Raw genomic sequence first — 23,121 nt, 5'->3', positions numbered from 1 at the left:
TTATGTGACAGTATGAGTGAATTTACCTGATTTTTTTTTTCATTATTTACAGTATACAATGAAAGGAGATCTAATTCTCTTTAAGATGATCTGACTTAAGGGGCAGATTTTTAGTTGCCTGTGTTATGGGCTTTTATTTTTCATTTTTATTCATTGTCAAAATCAATATGCTATTTGAGAACTACCAAATTGGTTCTAGATATCCGAGGGACTAGAATTTGGACAGTAATATGAAGTCAGTCTTATTAGGACGTTGCTTCAGCCAAATAGCACAGACCCAGAGTCCTATTTTTACATGGTTGCTTTACATGTAAAGTATAATAGATTGGATACTGGCCGTGCAGACAAAATTCACTTGATGTCTTGGAGCTCAAGATTTTATTTTCTCAGAAAAAATAATGGGGATATTGGAGGGATAATTTCTTTTATCTCTGTAGTCTTAATAGTCTGTGATCCACGTGAGTTTTAATTTGCATGTGTTTGTATAGTGGTGGGGAAGCATTTTAAAGAAACTTTGAAAATAAATGAATTTATATAACAGAAAAAAATAAAGAAAAAAAGAACTAATAGTCTATTTTTGGCCCTAATTGGGTAGGGCATAAGGTGTTTAACCTAAATATGTATACACTGAAATCAAAAGTAATAGATACGGTGTGTGAGGAAGTTTTGAGGAAGAACATTTATAAGAAGATGTTGAAACTACACAAGATGATTTTAAAACCTAGGTACTTCCAGTCACTTCCCAATGTTACCTTCTTCTGAAATAGGCTTTGCTCTTTTACACTTAGTTGATGTTCGGTGAATATTTGTGGAATGAATTGGTTATTGAAACAATTGTTGGGCCTGTCTCATCCAGGCCACGCAGTTTATATGGTACAGACCTTTGTGGTAGAACTTTGTCAGACTGTTTAGTCCTAGGAAGATGTGAAGCTCAAGGAAGAGTTAGCTCAACCCAGATGAGTTAGATTAGGTTGGACCTAAGAAATGTTTCCAGTTGAGGTAAGAACCTTAAAAAATTTGTACAAAAGGACGTTAGCATTGTTTTCATTTTTCATATTCATCCCTCCTGCTTCTATCCTCAACACACAGTGTGCTCTGAGTCAGATTTCCTGTGGCCTCAGTCTACTTTGCTTCAGTGTTTTACTCTTGGCCTATGCAGTGAGAGGCAGGTCAGTTGTGCTCTGCTAGTAATTGTACACCCACAGTTGAAGGACGACACTGTGTGATTTTGTTTGTTTGTTTGTTTCCTCTACTTACGAAGTGGAAGATGGCAGCTGAGTTTTCCTCCCTTTGAAAGGGTCTCTGGGAACATTTTATGGATATGGACTCTAATCCTAACCCTTGGGATATCAGTAAAATCTCTCCAGGAGCCACCAGATAGTCTCCCGTGTCTTGGCTTTTTTTTTTTTTTTAAGAGTGTTTAGATTTTATGACTAGAGTTGTCCCCGTGTTCTGAGGCTTCATCTTTTCTGACATGTAATAACCAAGGAGATAATGCTGCAGTCTCCTTTTAACCAGACATCTCATTTGTTAGGTAACAGTTGGTTCTCTTCAGAAGATATGTTGTAAATTTAGTATTCTTTTTTAATCAAAGCAATGAACTAGATAAATATTACAGTTCTAATTCTCCTGGTGTGAAGCATAGAACATTTCCACGGGAAATGAAAGCAAACACTCCTTCATATACATTCCCCAGGTTTGGAGGTGAGGGGGTTTTGTGGGAATATTGAGAAATCCAGAGATGTTTTATTTCTTCACAGTTAGAGGTTTTTTTTTTTTTTTTTTTTTTTTTTTTGTAGAGACAGAGTCTCACTTTGTGGCCCTCGGTAGAGTGCCGTGGCCTCACACAGCTCACAGCAACCTCCAGCTCCTGGGCTTAAGCGATTCTCTTGCCTCAGCCTCCCAAGTAGCTGGGACTACAGGCGCCCGCCACAACGCCCGGCTATTTTTTGGTTTTGCAGTTTGGCCGGGGCTGGGCCTGAACCCGCCACCCTCTGCATACGGGGCCGGCCCCCTACTGACTGAGCCACAGGCGCCGCCCAACAGTTAGAGGTGTTTTAAGAGGGAAGAATTTCTACCCGATCATGTAAATACTTTATGCAAAAATAATAAATGATGGCTTACATAGATGGAGGAAGGCAGGCTTTCTAAACTGGCAGTGAAGAGAAGTGAGGTAATTATATCACTAAAAACAACTGAAGGGCTGGCAGCGAATCCTAACCCTGCGGTAGGGTGGAGAAGAGGGAAAAAAACAGCTACAGTTTAAGAAGACAATTTTTTTTTTTTTCTCTAGTTCTAAATGAATAATTGACATTGGGTCTTCTGCTGAAGCATGGTATCTCAGAACTGTAACATAGCAACCACAGTTTTTTTGCAGCCAGAAAAAACTGTTTTTAACAAACTTTGTAGTAACTCTTTAATTGCTGGAAAGAGAGGGTTTTGACTTCAAGTGAGTTGTTTACACTACAATGCTGACTAACTCCCACCCAGAGATGTTGAGGGCAGTGGGAGACATAGGGGATATGGGAGAGAAGGTAGCAAGGCTAGTTAGCAGGGGGGACAGAGTCAGTCTTTCATCAGGGGCTGAGAGATTCTCAGCAGCCGCCCCTGGGGAGAAGTTAGCCCTGGTACCCTAACCACAACCATGGAGGCCCCGCCCTCCCGGGTCTCACAGCCTCCAGGTGGGGTCAGTTCCAAATAGAGCCCGCCAATCCAACATGCACTCCTTTGTTCTCACAGCCTCTGGGTGGAGGGTCCTAGACAGAGCCAGCCAATCTTAAACCTCCGAAGTTACCTCAATCCCTGCGCCAACCAACCGCCCCCCAACTTGGTCCAGGTTTCCCCCAGGAAATTTCCCCCGCGTTTTGTTGCAGCCCAAAATGCATCACACCAAAAAGTATAAAAGCTGACATCATCTCTATCTGGGGGTCGTCCCCTCTGAGCAGAGTTCTGCCGGAGGTACGGGCCAAGCCTGCTTGAATAAAGTCACTCCCTTGTTTTTTGCCCAGTGTGCCTAGTGATCTCTCAGTGGTGGCATTTGGTCTTTACACAACCACATTTGGGAATCCCTCCCTGTGCTTAGTAACTATGACACTTATAGTATTTCAAACTTATATAAAAGGTTCCTGTTTCTAGAAATATGTCAGCAGGATGTTTGGAAAATGTCTCTCCCTGACTCTTGGCTTGGTACGGATTATGACTCTCCCTGATCACTTGTTCTGTTCAAATCTGTTGACAGCTGTGAACTTGTGTAAAGGCACTGTAATGTAAAGAATTGTATATGTGTGGACGATAATGTGCAGAGGTAACAAGTGTTAGAGTTTTTGAATGGATAATTTGTTAAACTAATAATCCTCTTTAAGTTTTATCTACTTGTTTAAAAAGATAAATATTGTCTGACACTGTGACTGAGTTAATGAATGGGTTTGGTTTGTGTTGTTTGCCCCAATCATACTATGCTGTTTTGATCACTGTCAACTTGTAGGATAACCTGAAGTCTGGCAATGTGATGCCTCCAGATTTGTTTTTATTTCATAGAATTGCATTGGCTATTCAGGATTTTTTTCTGGCTACATATGAAATGCAGTATTATTTTTTAAGTTCTTCAAAGTATGATGGTATGTTCTTCCGTTTGTTAACATCTTCTGCTATTTCTTTTCTCAGGGTTACATCTTTCTCTTTGTAGAGATCCATCACGTCTTCAGTTAGGTATATTCCCAGGCGTTTTGTTTTCTTTGAAGCTACTGTGAAGGGTGTTGTGTCTTTGATTTGATTCTAAACTTGAGTGTTATTGGCGTATGTGAAGGCTACTGATCTGAGGATATTGATTTTGTGTCCTGAGATGTTACTGTATTCCTTGATCACTTCCAGGAGCCTTATGGTTGAGTCCCTGGGGCTTTCTAAGTATAAGATCATATCATCAGCAAAGAGCAAGAGTTTATCCTCCTCTGTCCCCATTCGAATACCCTTGATATCCTCTCTTGACTGATCATATTGGCCAGAACTTCTAGCACGATGTTGAATAGTGGTGACAATGGTGAACACTCTTGTCTGGTACCAATTCTAAGTGAAAATTCTTTCATTTTTACTCTATTGAGTATAATACTGGATGTGGGTTTGTTGTAGATGTCTTTGATCAGTTTAAGAAATGTGCCATGTATGCCTGTTTTCTTAAGTGTTCTTTTCAGAAAGGGCTGCTGAATTTTGTTGAATGCCTTTTCTGCATCTATTGAGAGGATCATAGATCTTTGTTTTTGCTTCTGTTTATATGGTGCACTAAATTTGTGGATTTGAATACATTGAACCAACCTTGCGGCCTTGGGATAAAGCCCACCTGATCATGATGTATAGTTTTGTTAATGTGTAGCTTTATTTCTGTTTGCTAGGATTTTACTGAATATTTTTGCATCAATATTCATTATTGATATTGGTCTGTAGTTTTTGTTAGGTCCTTTCCTGGTTTTGTTATCATGGTGATGTTTGCTTTGTAGAACATTGTGGGGAGGATTCCTTCAGAAACCTAGAGTAGATCAAGTGACATTTTATTTACTCTAAAAACAGTCTCTGTGTTTCTTTCTTCTTCTTCTTCTTCTTTTTTTTTTTTTTTTTTTAGTATATTAGTTTTCTCCGTGAAATAAATAGACCCAACTAGTTGACTGACGTGGAACTATTTCTTTCAGCTTTTTGCCAGAATTCATCAGTGGAGACTTTGATTCTATCAGGCCTGAAGTCAGAGAGTACTACACTATTAAGGTAAATCTTACATTCTTCTATGTTAAGATCTTTCTTGTTTGATTGCTTTTCCTATGATGGTTCTGATTTTCTTGTTGTGCAGGTAGGGATTGAGAAACTCATTGCTTGGTCTCTTTTTATAGTTCTTTTTTTAATTAATCAAATTGGAATGCACATTCAAAATGGTAATTTACAATCAGCAATTCTCTGATTTCTTTTCTGAATGTATTTATGTTCATTCGTTCTTTACGAGGTTTTTGTTTCTAGTCCTTATCTTAAACATTGTTATTGTTATTAAATTTCAAGCCTCTTTAATTTTGTGGCAGCAAAAAAATGAAAATGTATTATGCACATGTATATATAAAAAAATGGTAATTTACAAAATTACAAGTGGGAACACAATCTTACAGGAATTTTACCACTATCAGATAAACATTAATCCCTTACATGTATGTATTTTAAATTAGTTTATACTTTATATATGCTCATTTAATAACATAATAATTGTTGCTTGTATCCTCATCAGTTATCATATATTTTTCACAGGTCATTTTAATTTCATTTAATGAATGTACTTTATTTCACTGAACTAGTTCCCAGTTGATGTACATGATGTACATTTAAATTGTTTTGTATTCTTTTTTTTTTTGCATTGGAAACTCTTTTAACTCTGTAGGCCAGATGTGGTAGCTCACACCTATAATCCTAGCACTGTGGGAGGCTGAGGCAGATGGATTGCTTGAGCTCAAGAGTTCGAGACCAGCCTGAACCAGAGTCAGGCATTGTGGCTGGTGTCTACAGTCCCAGCTACTTGGGAAACTTAGGCAAGAGGATTGCTTGAGCCAAATGTATGAGGCTGCTGTGGCTTGTGACACCAGGGTACCGAGAGTAAGACTGTGTCTCAAAAATAAATAAAACAAACAAAAGAACATAAAATCAAATCATTTTTATAAATGAATATTCATAAAAATACGTAATTTTGCATTTCTAGAATTTTAGAACCAAAGTTCTTTATCTTTTCTTGTTTGGGGATTTTTTAAATTTAAAAATATTAACAGGGTATAGATTGATACATGTCTTGAGTCAGGGCCATAAATGTGTCCATCAGTGGAGCAGTGTTCATTACACCTGTTAGGTAGCTATGGTCCCCTCCCCTGCTTGATTTTCAATGACTTTTACTTTCCTTTGTGCACTTGTGTGCTGTTCAGTTAGTTCCAATTTAAATTAGCGAGTACACATAGTGTTTGGTTTTGTAATGGACTTCGTTTTCTTCCATATTGTTGCAAAAGGCATTAGTTAATCCTTTTTATGGCTGAGTACTACTCCATGGTATACATGCACCACATTTTGTTAATTCATTCATGAATTGATAGGCACTTGGGTTGATTGCACATCTTTGCAATTGTGAATTGTTTGGACTTAGGTGTCTTTTAGATAAATTGGCTTCTTTTTCTTTGGTTAGAAACTCAGTAGTGGGATTTTTGGATGGTAGGTCTACTTTTAAGTGGGACTTGGTTAAATTAAAAAGCTTCTGCACAGTTAAGGAAATAATCAACAGAGCAATAGACAATCTACAGAATGGGAGAAAATATTCACAATCTAGACATCTGATAAAGGGCTAACAACTAGAATGTACAAAGAACCCAAACAAATTAGCAAGAAAAAAGAAAAACATTAAAAAGTGGGTAAAAAACATGAACAGAAGTTTCTCAAAAGATAGGCAAATGGCCAAGAAACATTAAAAAAAAAATATCTCCACATCATTAATCATCACGAAATGCAAATTGAAACTACAATGAAATATCACCTTACAGTTTGGTGCCTTTAGCTCAAGCGGCTAAGCCAGCTACATATACCAGAGCTGGCGGGTTCAAATCCAGCCCGGGCCTGCCAAACAACAATGACAACATACAACCAAAAAATAACCAGATGTTGTGGCAGATGCCTGTAGTCCCAGCTACTTGGGAGGCTGGGGCAAGAGAATCACTTCAGCCTAGGAGTTGGAGGTTGCTGTGAGGTGTGATGCCACCGCACTCTGCCCAGGGCAACAGCTTGAGGCTCTGTCTAAAAAAAAAAGAAAAAAAGGAATATCATATCAGGTGGCACCTGTGGCTCAGTGGGTAGGGCGCCGGCCCCATATACCAAGGATGGCGGGTTCAGACCTGGCCCCAGCCAAACTGCAACAAAAAAATAGCCTGGCGTTGCAGCAGACGTCTGTAGTCCCAGCTATTCGGGAGGCTGAGGCAAGAGAATCGCCTATGCCCAGGAGTTGGAAGTTGCTGTAAGCTGTGTGACACCACAGCACCCTACCCAAGGTGATAAAGTGACACTCTGTCTCTATAAAAAAAAAAAGAAAGAAAGAAATATCACCTTACTTCTGTTAGAATGGCTTTTATTTCAAATTATAGAAGAAAAATGGCTGGTGTAGATATAGAGAGAAAGGAATGCTTGTACATTCATGGTGGACGTGCAAATTAGTGTAATTCCTATGGAATACAGTATGGATATTTCTCAAAGTTTTTTTTCTTTAGCATTTAGTTTTCTTAAAATTACTATTACTCTCTTCTGAATAAAACTTTTTTACTACAACTTGGGATCAATAATAATAGTAATCTACATCTTTTTAAGGTGTTCATTTTTCATCATTGAATCAATGACAGATTCTTGTCATTTAAGAACGTATAAATGATGTAATTGGGAGTGATATAAGTCCTGTAGGAGTATATTAATGTAATTAATAATTTAAGGTTTCACTGGTTTTAGAAGACAATGCAGACTTTTTAAAATAAAAATTATAGCATTAGTAATTCTTTTAGCCACAGTGCATCAGGTGCCATTAGCAAAGTACACATACTTTTTAAAGGAACAGATATTTGAAACAAAAAACTTTAAATTCTTTTTGAGGCTTGGGGAGAGATGAGACAAATACAAAAAAGAAGTGAGGAAGATTTTCTTAGGAAGGAGGGATGCAAGGAAGGAAAAAAGAAGAAAGAAATATGAAGAAAAAATAAAGGGAAAACCTGATGCTAGGTGGCAAAGTGGAGGTACCATGGTTATAGAATATAGGCTGCTATGATATGGAATTCTGGGGTTGGCAGTGAATGCAAATCTACGCACATTCCATCTGCCCACCAGCTGATCTGATTTCCCTCAGTAAAGGAAGACTATTCCCTAGTCAGTGTTTGATATTCACGCTCAATTACTTTAACACTGGCATGTTCCTATCTATTCCCCAGTCTCACTTCTCATTAACTCCATACCTCAGCCTCATTGGGATGGAAAGCCTCAGCCTTGCTTACAATGCCGAGTTTCACAAATGCATAGATACTCATCGTGTTTTTCAGAGCAGAAGAAACAGCAGGAGAGGCAGGGACAAGCAGACTCAGAAAAAAGTTGAAGATGTAGCCAGATGTGACTCATCTCCCCCAGTCCTTAATACTGCTGGCTTGCCAGAATTGGAAGTGCCGGCAGATCATCCCTGACCAGGATGAGGAAATAAGGGAAGCCAGCTTCTTCTTCTTCTTCTTTTTTTTTAATTTCTTGATGCCATAAAGTAGGGGTCAAGAATAAAGGATAATTTTGACTTAATATCCTTTGACGAATTTCTCTTATATTTCCTGCTTCACTTTTTTTTAACCTTAGAAACTAAATTGTATCTGTAAAGGTTTAATTTTAAAAGTGAGATTGAACTGAATCTTCCAGTTCCTAAATTGTATAGTTCCATGTTGGCCCAATCCAATTTTTTCATGTATCAGTGAGTTCAACACTTTTGAACTTTTAGGGTACGTTCCTAGGGGGCACAGATGATGTCTTTTATATGGTTCATATGCCTTGTAGAGCACATGATGAGTGTTTGACTGTAATTTTAATAATGGTGATAATTACAAGTTAATGCAACATTACACACAATTCATATGAGCCATTATCTCCAACTTGAACAGTCCTTAAACTGCTCTTTCACAAATGAAAGGAGGTAATCTCCACTTTCATATATACCCTCTCTCCACCTGGTCTGATTTTTCAGTGCAGCTGAAACTGGAGCTCTAGTAAAGAGAGTAAAATAAAGAAGAAATTTAAAGTGCTGATCGTATGTTAAAATCATAAAGTGGATTGTATAGGCAACATTTATCATACAGAGTGTTGAACTTGGCAAATGCTGTGCAGTCCTTAATTTGCTCTATAAAGACCTTCCTTTCTGGGCAGCCATAACGTCTTTGTGTTTCCCCCTTTGCCTATTTGTCTTAGTTTTTCCCTGCCTGGTTCACTGCTATTAATTCAGAATGAAAAAGTTCTTTCCTGATTTTTCCCTGGAAATTTTATTTTATGTTTTCCCCATTTTTCTGGATCAGCCAATGCCTCTTGGATTCAAGGCTTAAATGACCTATTTCAGCCTTTTTCATTCTTCCATCTGTATGTCCACCCACATTTCGGTTTTCTGAGCACTTTTTAGGAGAAACTGCACTATCTCACGTAACTCCTGAAATTCTTTCATTGTATAGTCTGCGGGGTCTTCACTAGATAAAGGAAAGGGAATTTTAAAGCATGCTTCCGTAGTATTTAGGGGTTAAGAAACTAGTTACAGTATTCAGCTAAAGCCTTAAAAAGTTATAGAATACCAAGGGTTTTCCATAAAGGTAGGTGTATAGGACAGGAGATAAAAATAAGTTGTGAATGCAGTAATAAAAATATAAAATGCGTGATCCCTTCATGTCTGTAGGTTCTACATTTGAGGATTCAACCAAACTATGGATGTAGAACCTATGGGTATAAAAGGCCAACTGTAATTTAAAATGTAATTTAAAAAATATTGTTTAACCCAGTTTTCTGATGTGGAAACTGAGATCCAGAAAACTTAAGTGACTTGAGCAAAATGGTAGAGCCAGTCAGAAAGGGCTTAGGAGCAACATTCATGTTTCCTATGGAAAGAATATTGTTAAAACTGGGACTCAGTTGCTGCCACTGCTTCTCAACAGGCAAATATTTGGCCTATTGGGTAAGTTGTTTGTTCTTTGCAAATAAAGTGCAAAGAACTTGTGCTGTCCCCTCCCCTGCCAACACTGAAGCCTGACTTTTTTGCTTAACTTCTATGTTCAAGGTGCAGGAAACTGCCAAAACTCCCATAGGCGAAGACCTTTTGACTGCCCAGAGAGAGGGTGGGTGGGGGCCGAGGACAGAGCTCTACATACACCCCTACCCCGGAGCCTCTGCCCAAGGGTATACCTCTCCTCACCCCATTCATCTGGGGGTGCTGGACTGTCCAGGGAAACGGCCCCACTCTTTTCTACACACTCAGCCACAAAGCCACCCACAGCCCCCACAACTCCCTTTTATAAGTATGTCAAAAGGAAAAAAATGCAAACATTGGAGTTTGGCTGGAGCTTGTCCCTCCAGCTGTGACTTTTAACTATGTAATAATGTACAGAGAAAGTTGTTGCTGTTCTAAGATTCTGTGTGGCTGTGCAATTTCTGTACATTTGCAATTAGAAATATTAATGATTTATTTAGCTATTTAAAAAAAAAAAAAAGGAATGTAGTTTGGAGAACACTCAGGGATCTAAAAATTGACCTCCTGTTGGATCCTGCAATTTCTCTACTAGAAGTATATCCCAAAGACCAAAAATCACTTTGCAAAAAAGATATCTGCACCAGATTATTCATTGCAGCTCAATTCATAATAGCCAAGTCATGGAAGAAGCCCAAGTGCCCATCGACCCATGAATGGATTAATTGTGGTGTATGTATACCATGGAATATCATGCAGCCTTAAAAATGGATGGAGACTTTACCTCTTTTATATTTACATGAGGGGACGTGGAACATACTCTCCTGGTAAAGTATCTCAAGAATGGAGGAAAAAGTGTCCAAGGTACTCAGTACTTCTATGAAACCAACTTATATTTATTCACACTTTCTTATGAAAGATAGAACACAACTATAGCCCAGGATGAAGGACAGAAATGGAGTGGGAAGGGAGGGGATGGAGGAGGTTTGATGGAGGGTAAATAGCAGGGCCACACCTATGGAGCATATTGCAAGGGTACAAGTCAAATCTGTCAAATGTAGAACATAAATGTCTCATCACAATAATCAAGTAAATGAGGTGAAAGCTATGTTGATTGATGTAAGCACGTTAAATTATATAAAAAAATCAACACATTATACCCCACATATGCATAAATATATTCATGATCTGTGTGTATATGACTTAATAAAAAATTAAAATTAAAAAAAAGAAAAAATCCTTGGGGATGAATACCAGCATCACTGTCAATAGGATAATATGGTATCACTGACTATGTGATACCTAAACACTCCATTTTAGATTTCCAACATGTCATCCCAATCCTTTGGTTTTGGGGCAGCAAGGATAAATGAGGGTGCAGAAGTTAGACCAGACCAAGAATGGCCCCAACTGAAGAAACTGGTAAAGTTTTTAAAATTACCTAAAAACTACTTATAGGATATAGAATTGAGCCACAGTAGAACACCGAAGAAGGGCATAGGTAAACTTTAAGTATGTTTTCCTTTGTACAACTAGTGAGTATTTTGGCATTCTAGAAAGTGCTGTGATCAACAAAAGACCAAGTTGTAGGTAGTATGGTGAAAATGACCCTAGTTCTAAATTAGGAATAGAACTCTAGGTCAAAGTGTTGATTTTATTTTCCCTGTTACTCCTTCCAAGTTCTAGAAAAACATAGTATAGAACAGTGGTCAAGAATGAAGAATGCTACAACATGGTGTCTGAGCCCCTCTGTAGCTGCAGTTACAAAGGCACTGGATTGAGCCCCTGTATAAATGGTGAATGCGACTAGCAGAAAGAGTGAGTAGAGGCTGAACCAACAACTTCTATTATAGACGCAGTAAGATTATTGCAGGCCAACAGGTAGTTCCAGCACTATGAACTAGAGGATTAGAGATGGATATTCAGGTAGATTCTTATCTCTTTGTTTTTCATTGTATCTTTCTCAGATTTGGGAAAGATAAGATTTTTTAAAGAAAAACGCGTGAGTTTTTGGAAAGTATCTTTTATTAATATTAAACAGAAAAGAAAGGACCCTAATAAACTCATCAGAAATGTAAAAGGAGCTATCACACTTGATACAACAGAATACAAAACATTTCTGAATACTCTAAAAACCTTTACATGCATAAATTGGAAAAAGTTGAGGAAATTGAAAAATTCTTTTTTTTTTTTTTTTTATTTGAAACAGAATCTAAAGCTGTCACCCTGGGCATCATAGCTCACAGCAACTTCCAACTCTTGGGCTCAAGTGATCATCCTGCCTCAGTTTTTCTATTATTAGTAGAGATGGGGTCTCACTTTGCCCAGGCTAGTCTCAAACTCCTGAGCTCAAGCCATCCACCTGCCTCAACCTCCCGGTGCTAGGATTATAGGCATAAGCTACTGCACCTGGCTGAAATCGACAAATTCTTAAAAACATATAATCTCCCTAAGTTAAATCAGGAAGAAATAGAATTTTCAAGTAGACCAATAATGGAATTGAAGCAGCAATAAAGAAACTTCCCACAAAAAGTCCAAGACCAGACGATTTCATGATTTCTAATTTTACCTGAAATACAAAGAGGATTGGGTACCTGTATTACAGAAATTACTGCGTGACATCCAAAAGGAAAGAATCCTTCCCAATTTATGCTGTGAAGCCAGTATCACCTTGATACCAAAGCCAGGAAAGGACAAAACCACAATAACAAAGAAGAAAACTACAGATCAATATCCCTTATGAATATAGGTGCAAAAATTCTCAATTAAATTCTAGCAAACCAAATTTAGCAGCACATCAAAAAAAATAAAAAATGCACCATGACCAAGCATGGTTTATCCCAGGGATGCAAGCATGTTTCAACATATGCTAATCTATGAAAGCGATTTATCACATAAACAGAAGCAAAAACAAAGACTATATGATCATCTCAGCAGATGCAGAGAAAGCATTTGACAAAATTCAGTGTTCTTTTATGATAAGAACTCTTAACAAAATATAGGCATAGATAAAACATACCTCAAAATTATAAAAGACATGTACAACAAACCCGTATCTATCATCATTCTGAACAGGGAAAAATGGAAAGCATTTCTGCTTAGATCTGGAACTAGACAAGGTTGCCCACTGTCACCACGTCTAATTCAAAGTGCTGGAACTCCCATTTGAAGCAACAGACAGGAGAGGGAAATCAAGTGTCTCCAAATGAGGACAGATGAGGTCAAGCTATCATTCTTTGCTGATGATAGGTTCTTATATCTAGACAACCCCGAAGATTCTGTTAAGAGACTCCTGGAATTGATAAATAAATTCAACAGAGTCGCAGATTACAAAAATCAAGAAACCAGTAGCATTCCTATACAGCAACAATATTCAAGCAGAGAATCAAATCAAAGACTCAATAGCAATAACAACAACAAAAATACCTACAAATAAACTTAACCAAGGTGATAAAAGATTTTTCCAGGGAGAACTAGTTACTGAGGAAGGAAATCACAGAAAATGTAAACAAATGGAAAAATATATCATGTGTGTGGATTGGCAGACTCCACATAGTAAAAATGTCTAAGTCAAAGTGATCTACAGATTCAATGCAATATCCATTAAAATATCATCGTATTTCACAGATCTAGAAAAATAATTCTGCACTTCGTATGGAACAAGAAAAGAGCCTGAATAGCCAGAGCAACCTTATGAAAAAGAATAAATCAGGAAGTATCACTTTACCGACTTCAAGTTATACTACAAGGCTATAGTAACCAGCATGATATTGTCAAAAGAACAGAGACATAGACCAATGGATCAGAAGAGAAAACCTAGATATAAAACCATACCATCCTCACATTGCCATCTGACTTTTGATAAAGTAGGCAATGACCTATAGTAGGGGAAAGAATCCCTATTCAGTAAGTGATACTGGGAAAATAGAAGATTGAAACAGAGTCCTTCTTACAACTCACAAAAATTAAACCAAAATGGATAACAGACTTGAACCCAAGGCATGAAGCTGTAAGAATTCTAGAAGAAAATGGTGGAAAAATCTCTCATATACGTAGGCCTAGGCAAAGAATTTATGAAGTAGACCCCAAAGGCAATCACAACAACCATAAAAATTAATAAATGGGACCTGTTTAAATTTAAAAACTTAGGCAGGGCCAAGGAAACAATTAATAGAGTGTATGGACGGCCTACACAATGGGAGAAACTATGTGCATGTTATGTATCCTATAAAGGGCAGATAACCAGAATCTATAAGGAACTCAAGCAAATCAGAAAGAAAAAAATCTAACAACTCCATTTACAAGTGGGCAAAAGACATGAACAGAAACTTTATGAAAGAAGATACATTAATGGTCAATAAACATATGAAAAAATAGTTAATATTGCTAAAAATCAGAGAAATGCAAATGAAAATCACAGCGAGATTTCACCTAACCCCAGTGAAAATGGCTTTTATAAAAGTCCCAAAATAGCAGATGGTGGCTTGGATGTGGAGAGAAAAAAACACTTATAGACTGTTGTTGGGACTGCAAACTAGTGCAGCCTCTGTGGAAGGTAGTATGGAGATACCTCAAAGAGCTAAAAGTAAGCCTACCTTATCACTTGATCCAGCAATCCCGCTATTGGCTATTTACCTAGAAGAAAAAAAGTCATTTTATTAAAAAAGGCACTTGCGGGCGGCGTCTGTGGCTCAGTCGGTAAGGCGCCGGCCCCATATACCGAGGGTGGCGGGTTCAAACCGGGCCCCAGCCAAACTGCAACCAAAAAATAGCCGGGTGTTGTGGTGGGCGCCTGTAGTCCCAGCTACTCGGGAGGCTGAGGCAAGAGAATCGCTTAAGCCCAGGAGTTGGAGGTTGCTGTGAGCTGTGTGATGCCATGGCACTCTACCCGAAGGCCATAAAGTGACACTCCATCTCTACAAAAAACAAACAAACAAACAAACAAACAAAAAAAAGGCACTTGCACTCAAATGTTTATTGCAGGACAGTTCATATCATAAAGATATGGAATCAGCTCAGTGCCCAAGAGGGGATTAATAAAATGGGGTATATGTATAGTAAATGGAGTACTACTCAGCCATTAAAAAAAGCATAGGGAACTGATGCCTTTTGTAACAATCTGAATGGAAAGGAACTGAAGACTGTTCTAAGTGAACTATCACAAGAATGGAAAAACGAACACCACATGTACTCACTATTAAATTCGAAAGAATTGATCAACACTCATGTTGGTAGCGAAACTCAATGGAAAGCAAGCAGGCGGGAGGGGGCAGAGGAGAGGGACAAATTCACATATAACGGGTACAATGCACACTATCTGGGGCAATAAATGGCTCCTCATTTTCCATCTTGTTATAATGGTTATTACTTATATAAATGTGTTTCCGTTATATTTTAGGAAACTGAAGGTTTGGGTTTAAATATAAGTTTCTTTGTCAAATTAATTACAAATTGACATCTGGCTGATATGTGAATAGAATGTCTGATTTTTCATGAATGGACTATTGGCGTTGTGCAGAAAATGTATTTTAATTCCAATTTAAAGATGAGGACACTGATTCTCAAATAGTAGGAGTAGGGGGCATAAGGAATTGGGTGGGGAGTCTAGGCATGTATGGATGTAAAATTACTAATGCTTAATCTTGGCTATTTGTAGTGTGTATTTTAGGTTTTGATCTTTTTATAAGTAATAAATTTATTTTTGTAAATAATTGTACAAATTTTATTTGAGATATTAGTTAACATATATGAAAATCTTACCACCACTTGTAAGAGGACATGTTTTATGGCTGGACTTTCTCATATGCTTGTAGAAACGACCATGTAATACTACACATGCGGAGTGCTTGGGAATTATTACAGCACTATCATAATTGAAGCTGGTAGTATTTTCTTTCACTTTCTTTTTTTTTTTTTTTTTTTGTAGAGACAGAGTCTCACTTTATGGCCCTCAGTAGAGTGCCGTGGCCTCACACAGCTCACAGCAACCTCCAACTCCTGGGCTTAAGCAATTCTCTTGCCTCAGCCTCCCGAGTAGCTGGGACACAACGCCCGGCTATTTTTTGGTTGCAGTTTGGCCGGGGCCAGGTTTGACCCCACCACCCTCGGTATATGAGGCCGGCACCTTACCGACTGAGCCACAGGTGCCACCCTTCTTTCACTTTCTAAAGTTGTTTGCTTAAGAGCTTTTTAACGTTTGGCATTTCTCAGTAACATTGCTTTGTAAAAATATTTACAATCAGTTCACTTTCATAAGTGCATAATTTGTGAAGGTCGATGTAATTCATAATCGAAATTGCTTGGAATATCTTCTTTGGTAAATCATCAGGTTCAATTTTGTGAATGTTTCAAATTTAAAAACATCTAGACTGATCTGCCTAATCTCATGTATCTTACAATTTCAACTCTTAGCTGTGTCTCTTTTTCAGTTGTTCCCAGCCACATGGTGATAACTCGTAGATATGGTAAAATTAATTAATTTAGTGAAAATGATAAACTGTGATCTTAGAAATTGTGAAAAATTAACAAGTTTGATATTATGCAAAGCAGAGGAGAACTATATATATAAAGTTCCTCCATCTATTGGTGTATCTCTTTAAAACTAAAAACAAAAATGAAACAAAACCTTGAGTATGGTCAATTTTTAGGCTTGAGCATGAAGTCTGATTAGCATACTCTGAGGTATGAAGGCTTTGTTAAGGGAATTATAGACAGTTTCCATTGACAACTGAGTGACAGGTTTTTCATTTTATATTCTTAAAACTGGCTGTCTAACCCTTATTAGCATCTCACTAGAGGAATGATGAGACTGCCAGGGGAACATTTTGTGGAACTATCTCTTCAATATACCTTAATTCTTATCTTGCCTCAATCACTGTCCTTTCAAGTTGACTTCATTGCCATCCATATTTTTTGAAGCCTGTTTTGTTTGAACTTGTTTAACATACTTTTAAGGCATTTAGGAAGGGAGAGCCTTTGCTCTTTGCATCTCAGAACTCCCAGTGAGGTGCGCAGAGCTGCGGGGACCTACCCACCTGCGTCTGCTCCCTGCTCTCATGCCTCATGCTGTATCCTCCAGGGCCTCTGTGGCTGTCTCTCTTCCCTCCATCCTCTGGCTCATGGGATCCCCACTTGTCATTCCTCCTTCTCCTCAGTTCTGCAGGGGGTAGGGTAGTCTGCCCTTTGTGCTTTCTTGCAGAGGTTGATATAAACAATTGCATCATAATTTTCCCCTTTATCCCTGTTAACATGTGATTTTGGAACCTAAAGTCTGTGGCCCCTTGGCCTGGCACCCCTAGTCTTCAGTAGGTTATCACTAATGTTTATATGAAGCAGGTATGTAATTTTTCTTTTAGAAATGGAGTAGCAAAGCACTGGTCCTATGGTATACTTCATATAAAAAAGATTTCAGTGATCAGAAATCTTTGACTTTGTGAAATCGTTGACTTTGTGAAATTTGACATTCTCTCTGCTTCTTTTAGAAATCCACATGATATTATCTTCATATCATTTTAAATAACTCTGCTATAAATCTAATTTTATCTTAGTATTTCTCAAATATATTTGACCCCAGAACACCTACCCTTTAACCACCAACGCTATTTTAGTATATTGGCTTCCAGTTAGGCACAAATGTATTTAGATACTTTATTTTATTTTATTTTTTTAATTAATTTTTCTTTATTGTTAAATCATAGCTGTGTATATTAGTGCAATCAAGGGGTACAATGTCCTGCTTTCATATACAATCTGAAACATTCTCATCAAACTGTTCAATGTAGCCTTCCTGGCATTTTCTTAGTTATTGTATGTAGACATTTGTATTCTGCATTTAGTAAGTTTCTCCAGTACCCATTCCAAGATGCACCGTAGGTGTGACCCCACCCATTACCCTCCATCCACCCTAACCTCCCCCACCCTTCCCCTTCCTTGGCCCTTTCCCCATAGTCTTGTGCTATAGTTGGGTTAGCCTTCGTGTGAAAGCTATAATTTAGCTTCATAGTACGGCTGAGTACATTGGATATTTTTTTCTTCCATTCCTGAGATACTTTGCTAAGAAGAATATGTTCCAGCTCCATCCATGTAAAAATGAAAGAGGTAAAGTCTCCATCTTTCTTTAAGGCTGCATAATATTCCATGGTATACATGTACCACAATTTGCTAGTTCATTCGTGGGTCGATGGGCACTTGGGTTTCTTCCATGACTCAGCAATTATGAATTGGACTGCAATAAACATTCTGGTACAGATGTCTTTGTTATTTTGTGATTTTTGGTCTTCTGGGTATAGACCTAGTAAAGGAATTGTAGGATCGAATGGCAGGTCTATTTTTAGGTCTTTAAGTATTCTCCAAACATCCTTCCAGAAGTAATGTATTAGTGTACATTCCCACCAGCAGTGTGGAAGTGTGCCCTTTTCTCCACATCCACGCCAACATTTCTGGTTTGGGGATTTTGTTATGTGGGCTACTCTTACTGGGGTTAGGTGATATCTCAAAGTAGTTTTGATTTGCATTACTCTGATGATTAAGGATGATGAGCTTTTTTTCATGTGTTTGTAGATCATGCGTCTGTCTTCTTTAGAGAAGTTTCTCTTCAAGTCCCTTGCCTACCCTGTGATGGGATCACATGTTCTTTTCTTGCTAATACATTTGAGTTCTCTGTAGATTCTGGTTATTAGATCTTTATCGGAGGTATAACCTGCAAATATTTTCTCCCATTCTGAGGGCTGTCTGCTTGCTTTACTTACTATGTTCTCGGTTGTACAGAAGCTTTTTAGTTTGATTAGGTCCCAGTAGTGTATTTTTGATACTGCTTCAATTGCCTGGGGAGTCCTCCTCATAAAATATTCACCCAGGCCGATTCCTTCAAGAGTTTTCCCTGCATTTTCTTCAAGTATTTTTATAGTTTCATGTCTTGAGTTTAAATCTTTTATCCAGTGAGAGTCTATCTTAGTTAACGGTGAAAGGTGTAGGTCCAGTTTCAATCTTCTACAGGTTGCCAGCCAGTTTACCCGGCACCATTTGTTAAATAGGGAATCTTTTCCCCACTGAATGTTTTTAATTCACTTGTCAAAGATCAAATAACAGAGAGTTGCTGGATTCATCTCTTGGTTCTCTATTCTGTTCCAGACATCTACTTCTCTGTTTTTGTGCCAATACCATGCTTTTTTGATCACTATCGATTTATAGTACAATCTCAAGTCTGGTAGCGTGATTCCTCCTGCTTTGTTTTTATTGCTGAGTAATGTTTTGGCTATTGGAGGTTTTTTTTTATTCCATATAAAATGAAGTATTATTTTTTCAAGATCTTTAAAATATGACAATGGAGCTTTAATAGGAATTGCATTAAAATTATATATTGCTTTGGGTAGTATAGGCATTTTAACAATGTTGAATCTTCCCAGCCATGAGCACGGTATGTTTTTCCATTTGTTAACATCTTCAGCTGTTTCTTTTCTTAAAGTTTCATAGTTCACTTTGTAGAGATCTTTCACGTCCTTTGTTAGGTATACTCCCAAATATTTCATCTTCTTTGGCACTACCGTGACAGGAATAGAGTCCTTGACTGTTTGTTCGGCTTGGTTATTGTTGGTATATATAAAGGCTACAGATTTATGGCTGTTGATTTTGTAGCCTGAGACATTGCTGTATTCCTTGATCACTTCTAAAAGTTTAGTAGTGGAATCCCTAGTGTTTTCCAGATATATGATCATATCATCAGTGAAGAGTGAAAGTTTGATCTCTTCTGACCGTATGTGGATAACCTTGATCGCCTTTTCTTCCCTAATTGCAATGGTTCAGACTTCCATTACAATGTTAAAGAGCAATGGAGACAATGGGCAACCTTGCCTAGTTCCTGATCTAAGTGGAAATGATTTCAATTTAACTCCATTCAATATGATATTGGCTGTGGTTTTGCTATAGATGGCCTGTATGAGTTTAAGAAATGTCTCTTCTATACCAGTTTTCTTAAGTGTTCTGAGCATGAAGCAATGCTGGATATTATCAAAAGCTTTTTTTGCATCAAGTGAAAGGATCATATGGTCCTTATTTTTTAGTTTGTTTATGTGCTGAATTACATTCATAGATTTACGTATATTGAACCAGCCTTGAGAACCTGGGATAAATCCCACTTGGTCATGGTGTATAATTTTTTTGATGTGTTGTTGGATTATGTTTGTTAGGATCTTATTGAGTATTTTGCATCAATATTCATTAGTGATATTGGTCTATAATTTTCTTTTCTTATTGGGTCTTTCCCTGGTTTGGGGATCAAGGTAATGTTTGCTTCATAGAATGTGTTGGGTAATATTCCTTCTGTTTGTATATTTTGGAAGAGGTTTAGTAATATAGGTACTAGTTCTTCTTCAAAGGTTTTGTAGAATTCTGACGTAAAGCCATCTGGTCCTGGGCTTTTCTTTTTAGGGAGATTTTTGTATAGTTGATGCTATTTCAGAACTTGATATAGGCCTGTTCAACATTTCCACTTCATTCTGGCTAAGTCTTGCTAGGTGGTGTACTTCCAGGTATTGGTCAATTTCTTTCAGATTTTCATATTTCTGAGAGTAGAGTTTTTTGTAGTATTCGTTAAGGATTTTTTGAATTTCTGAGGAGTCTGTTGTTATTTCATTGTTACCATTTCTGATTGATGAAATTAGAGATTTTACTCTTTTTCCTTTTTTTTTAGGTTGGCCAAAGGTTTATCTATTTTATTGACCTTTTCAAAAAACCATCTTTTGGATTTATTGACCTGTTGTATAATTCTTTTGTTTTCAATTTCATTTAGTTCTGCTCTGATTTTGGTTATTTCTTTTTCTGCTGGGTTTAGGGTTGGAGTGTTCTTCCTTCTCCAGTTGCTTGAGATGTCCCATTAAGTTAATAACTTCCTCTCTTTCCGTATTCTTGAGGAAGGCTTGTAGTGCTATAAATTTCCCTCTTAGGACTGCCTTTGCAGTATCCCAGAGGTTCTGATAATTTATGTTTTGATTCTTGTTTTGCTCCAAAAATTTGGTGATTTCCTTCTTAAGCTTGTCTATAACCCATCTATCCTTCAGCATAAGGTTGTTTAGCTTCCATGTTTTTGTATGGGTATGCAGGTTCCTATTGTTATTGAGTTCAACTTTTATTCCATGATTGTCTGAGAAGATGCAAGGAATAATTTCTATTTTTTTAAATTTGCTTAGGTTAGATTTATGGCCTGGGATGTGGTTGATTTTGGGGTATGCTTCATGGGCTGATGAGAAGAATGTGTATTCAGTTTTGTTGGGATGAAATGTTCTGTAGATGTGTGTTAAGTCCAGATGTTGAATGGTTAAGTTTAAATCTAAATTTTCTTTGCTTAGCTTCTTTTGGAGGATCTATCCAGCACTGCTAAAGGGGTGTTAAAATCTCCAACTACTATGGAACTGGAGGAAATCAAGTTTCTCATGTCTGTTAGAGTTTCTCTTATAAATTGAGGTGTGTTGTTGTTGGGTGCATAAATATTAATAATTGAGATCTAATATATTGAGTATTACCTTTAACAAATATGAAGTGTCCATCCTTATCCCTCCTTATTTTGGTTGGTTTAAAGCCTGTTGCACCTGCGAATAGGATTGCAACGCCTGCGTTTTTCTGCTTTCCATTTGCCTGGAGTATAGATGACCATCCCTTCACCCTGAGTCTGTATTTGTCTTTTAATGTAAGATGCGATTCTTGTAAGCAGCAGATATCTGGCTTGAGTTTCTGTATCCAGTCAGCCAACCTGTGCCTCTTTAGAGGATAGTTTAAACCATTCACATTAATTGAGAATATTGATAAGCCTTTCGAGAGTCCAGTGGACATTTTTAATCTTTTTGCAACTGTGGAATTTGGAATTTGATCAAAATTTTCTGGGTGGGTTTACTTTTGTGGTGGAGGATTACGCTGGTCTTTATGGAGGATAGGTCTGAGAATATCCTGGAGAGCTGGTTTAGTTATGGCAAATTTCTTCAACATGTGAATGTCATTGAAGTATTTAATTTCTCCGTCATAAGTGAAACTCAGTTTAGCTGGGTACAGGATCTTGGGTTGAAAGTTATTTTGTTTTAGGAGATTAAAAGTTGATGACCATCCTTTTCTAGCTTGAAAGGTTTCAGCTGAGAGATCTGCAGTTATTCTAATATTCTTGTCCTTGTAGGTGATAGTTTTCTTTTGTATGGCTGCTTTCAGAATTTTCTCCTTCATATTAACTTTAGTGAAATTGATTATGATGTGTCTGGGGGATGTCTTATTAGTATTGAGTCATGCTGGAGTTCTGAAACTGTCTGCTATATGAATTTCAGAATCGCCTGGCTTGTGTGGAAAGTTCTCCTTCATAATCTCATGGAAAAGAGACTCTGTGCCTTGTGAAGCCACTTTGTCGCTTTCGGGGATCCCTATAAGACGAATGTTGGTTTTCTTTGAATTATACCAGAGCTCTCTGAGAGAGTGATCTGTTTTTACTCTCTGTTTCTCTTCCTCTTTGAGAGTTTGGGAGCGTTCGAAAGCTTTGTCTTCAATGTCAGAAATCCTTTCTTCTGCTTGCTCCATTCTGTTACTGAGGGATTCTACTGTGTTTCTCAGATCTTTGAGGACTGCAACTTCTTATCTCAAAGTGTCAAAAATCTTTGGTCATTTGGTCTTTGAATTTGTTGAATTCTTGAGATATCTTTTGGGTTACTGCTTGGAATTCTAATTTGATCTTATTTGCTATCCAGGTTCTGAATTCTATTTCTGACATCTCAGCTATTTGTTTGTGCATTGGGTCTTGTGCTGTGTCTGCCCCATTGATCCTTGAGGGAGTTGATCTACTCTTATTATTCATATTGCCAGAGTTTTTCTATTGATTTTGCCTCATGATTGTTTTTCACCGTTGCCTCTGGCAATCTTCAGATTTGGGGAGGTGTCTCTCCAAGATTAGACCTCAGTGGGATCACTCTATTGTTGCTGGATCTTTGTAGGGAGTGACCCTGTGTAGTTTCTTTGGGGCTTCCCCAGATAGGGAGTTCTGGTTGTGAAGCAGCACTTGAGTGTGACATACCCAGATCCAGCAACAGGGCGGGTGGTGGTGTGCACTGTTCTGGGAGTGCCTGGTGCCCAGTGACTTTGACACAGAGAGCCCAAGACTCCAGTAGTCTCTGATTAGGAGTAGGGCTCTGTGAAGAGGCAGGGAGGGCTCCGGAGGGCATGCAGCTACCAGTGTCCCTGGCCAGATGAGCAGGCTGGTGTGGAGGCAGGGAGGGTACAGGAGGGAGGACACGGGGTTGTGCACCTCCCGCAGTTTGTGGTCAGGACATGCGGAGGCCCGGCGGGTGTGGTTCACAGGTCAGGGGTTGTGGCACAGCTCTTACGGAGGTCTGGGCAGCACCAAGCCCAGGAGTTTGAGGTTG

General features: G+C 38.1%; 1 protein-coding gene across 6 annotated transcripts in view; it reads left to right on the top strand.

Annotated features, from left to right (window-relative positions):
- The window catches only part of TPK1 (thiamin pyrophosphokinase 1), a 363,462-nt gene that overhangs the window by 159,889 nt on the left and 180,452 nt on the right, over nt 1-23,121 (top strand). For 5 of the 6 annotated variants that reach the window (XM_053609655.1, XM_053609651.1, XM_053609652.1 and 2 more), the window contains one exon: nt 4,680-4,752. The exons of the other annotated variant lie outside the window; for it this stretch is intronic. In XM_053609655.1, the coding sequence (XP_053465630.1) occupies nt 4,680-4,752 (73 nt within the window). The remainder of the gene's footprint in view (nt 1-4,679; nt 4,753-23,121) is intronic. 6 annotated transcript variants of the gene reach the window in all.

The sequence above is a fragment of the Nycticebus coucang genome, chromosome 11, assembly GCF_027406575.1.
Source record: "Nycticebus coucang isolate mNycCou1 chromosome 11, mNycCou1.pri, whole genome shotgun sequence".
NCBI classification, from domain to species: Eukaryota; Metazoa; Chordata; class Mammalia; order Primates; family Lorisidae; genus Nycticebus; species Nycticebus coucang.
Note: the sequence above shows the minus strand (reverse complement) of the source record. Positions and strands in the feature narration are given on the sequence as shown.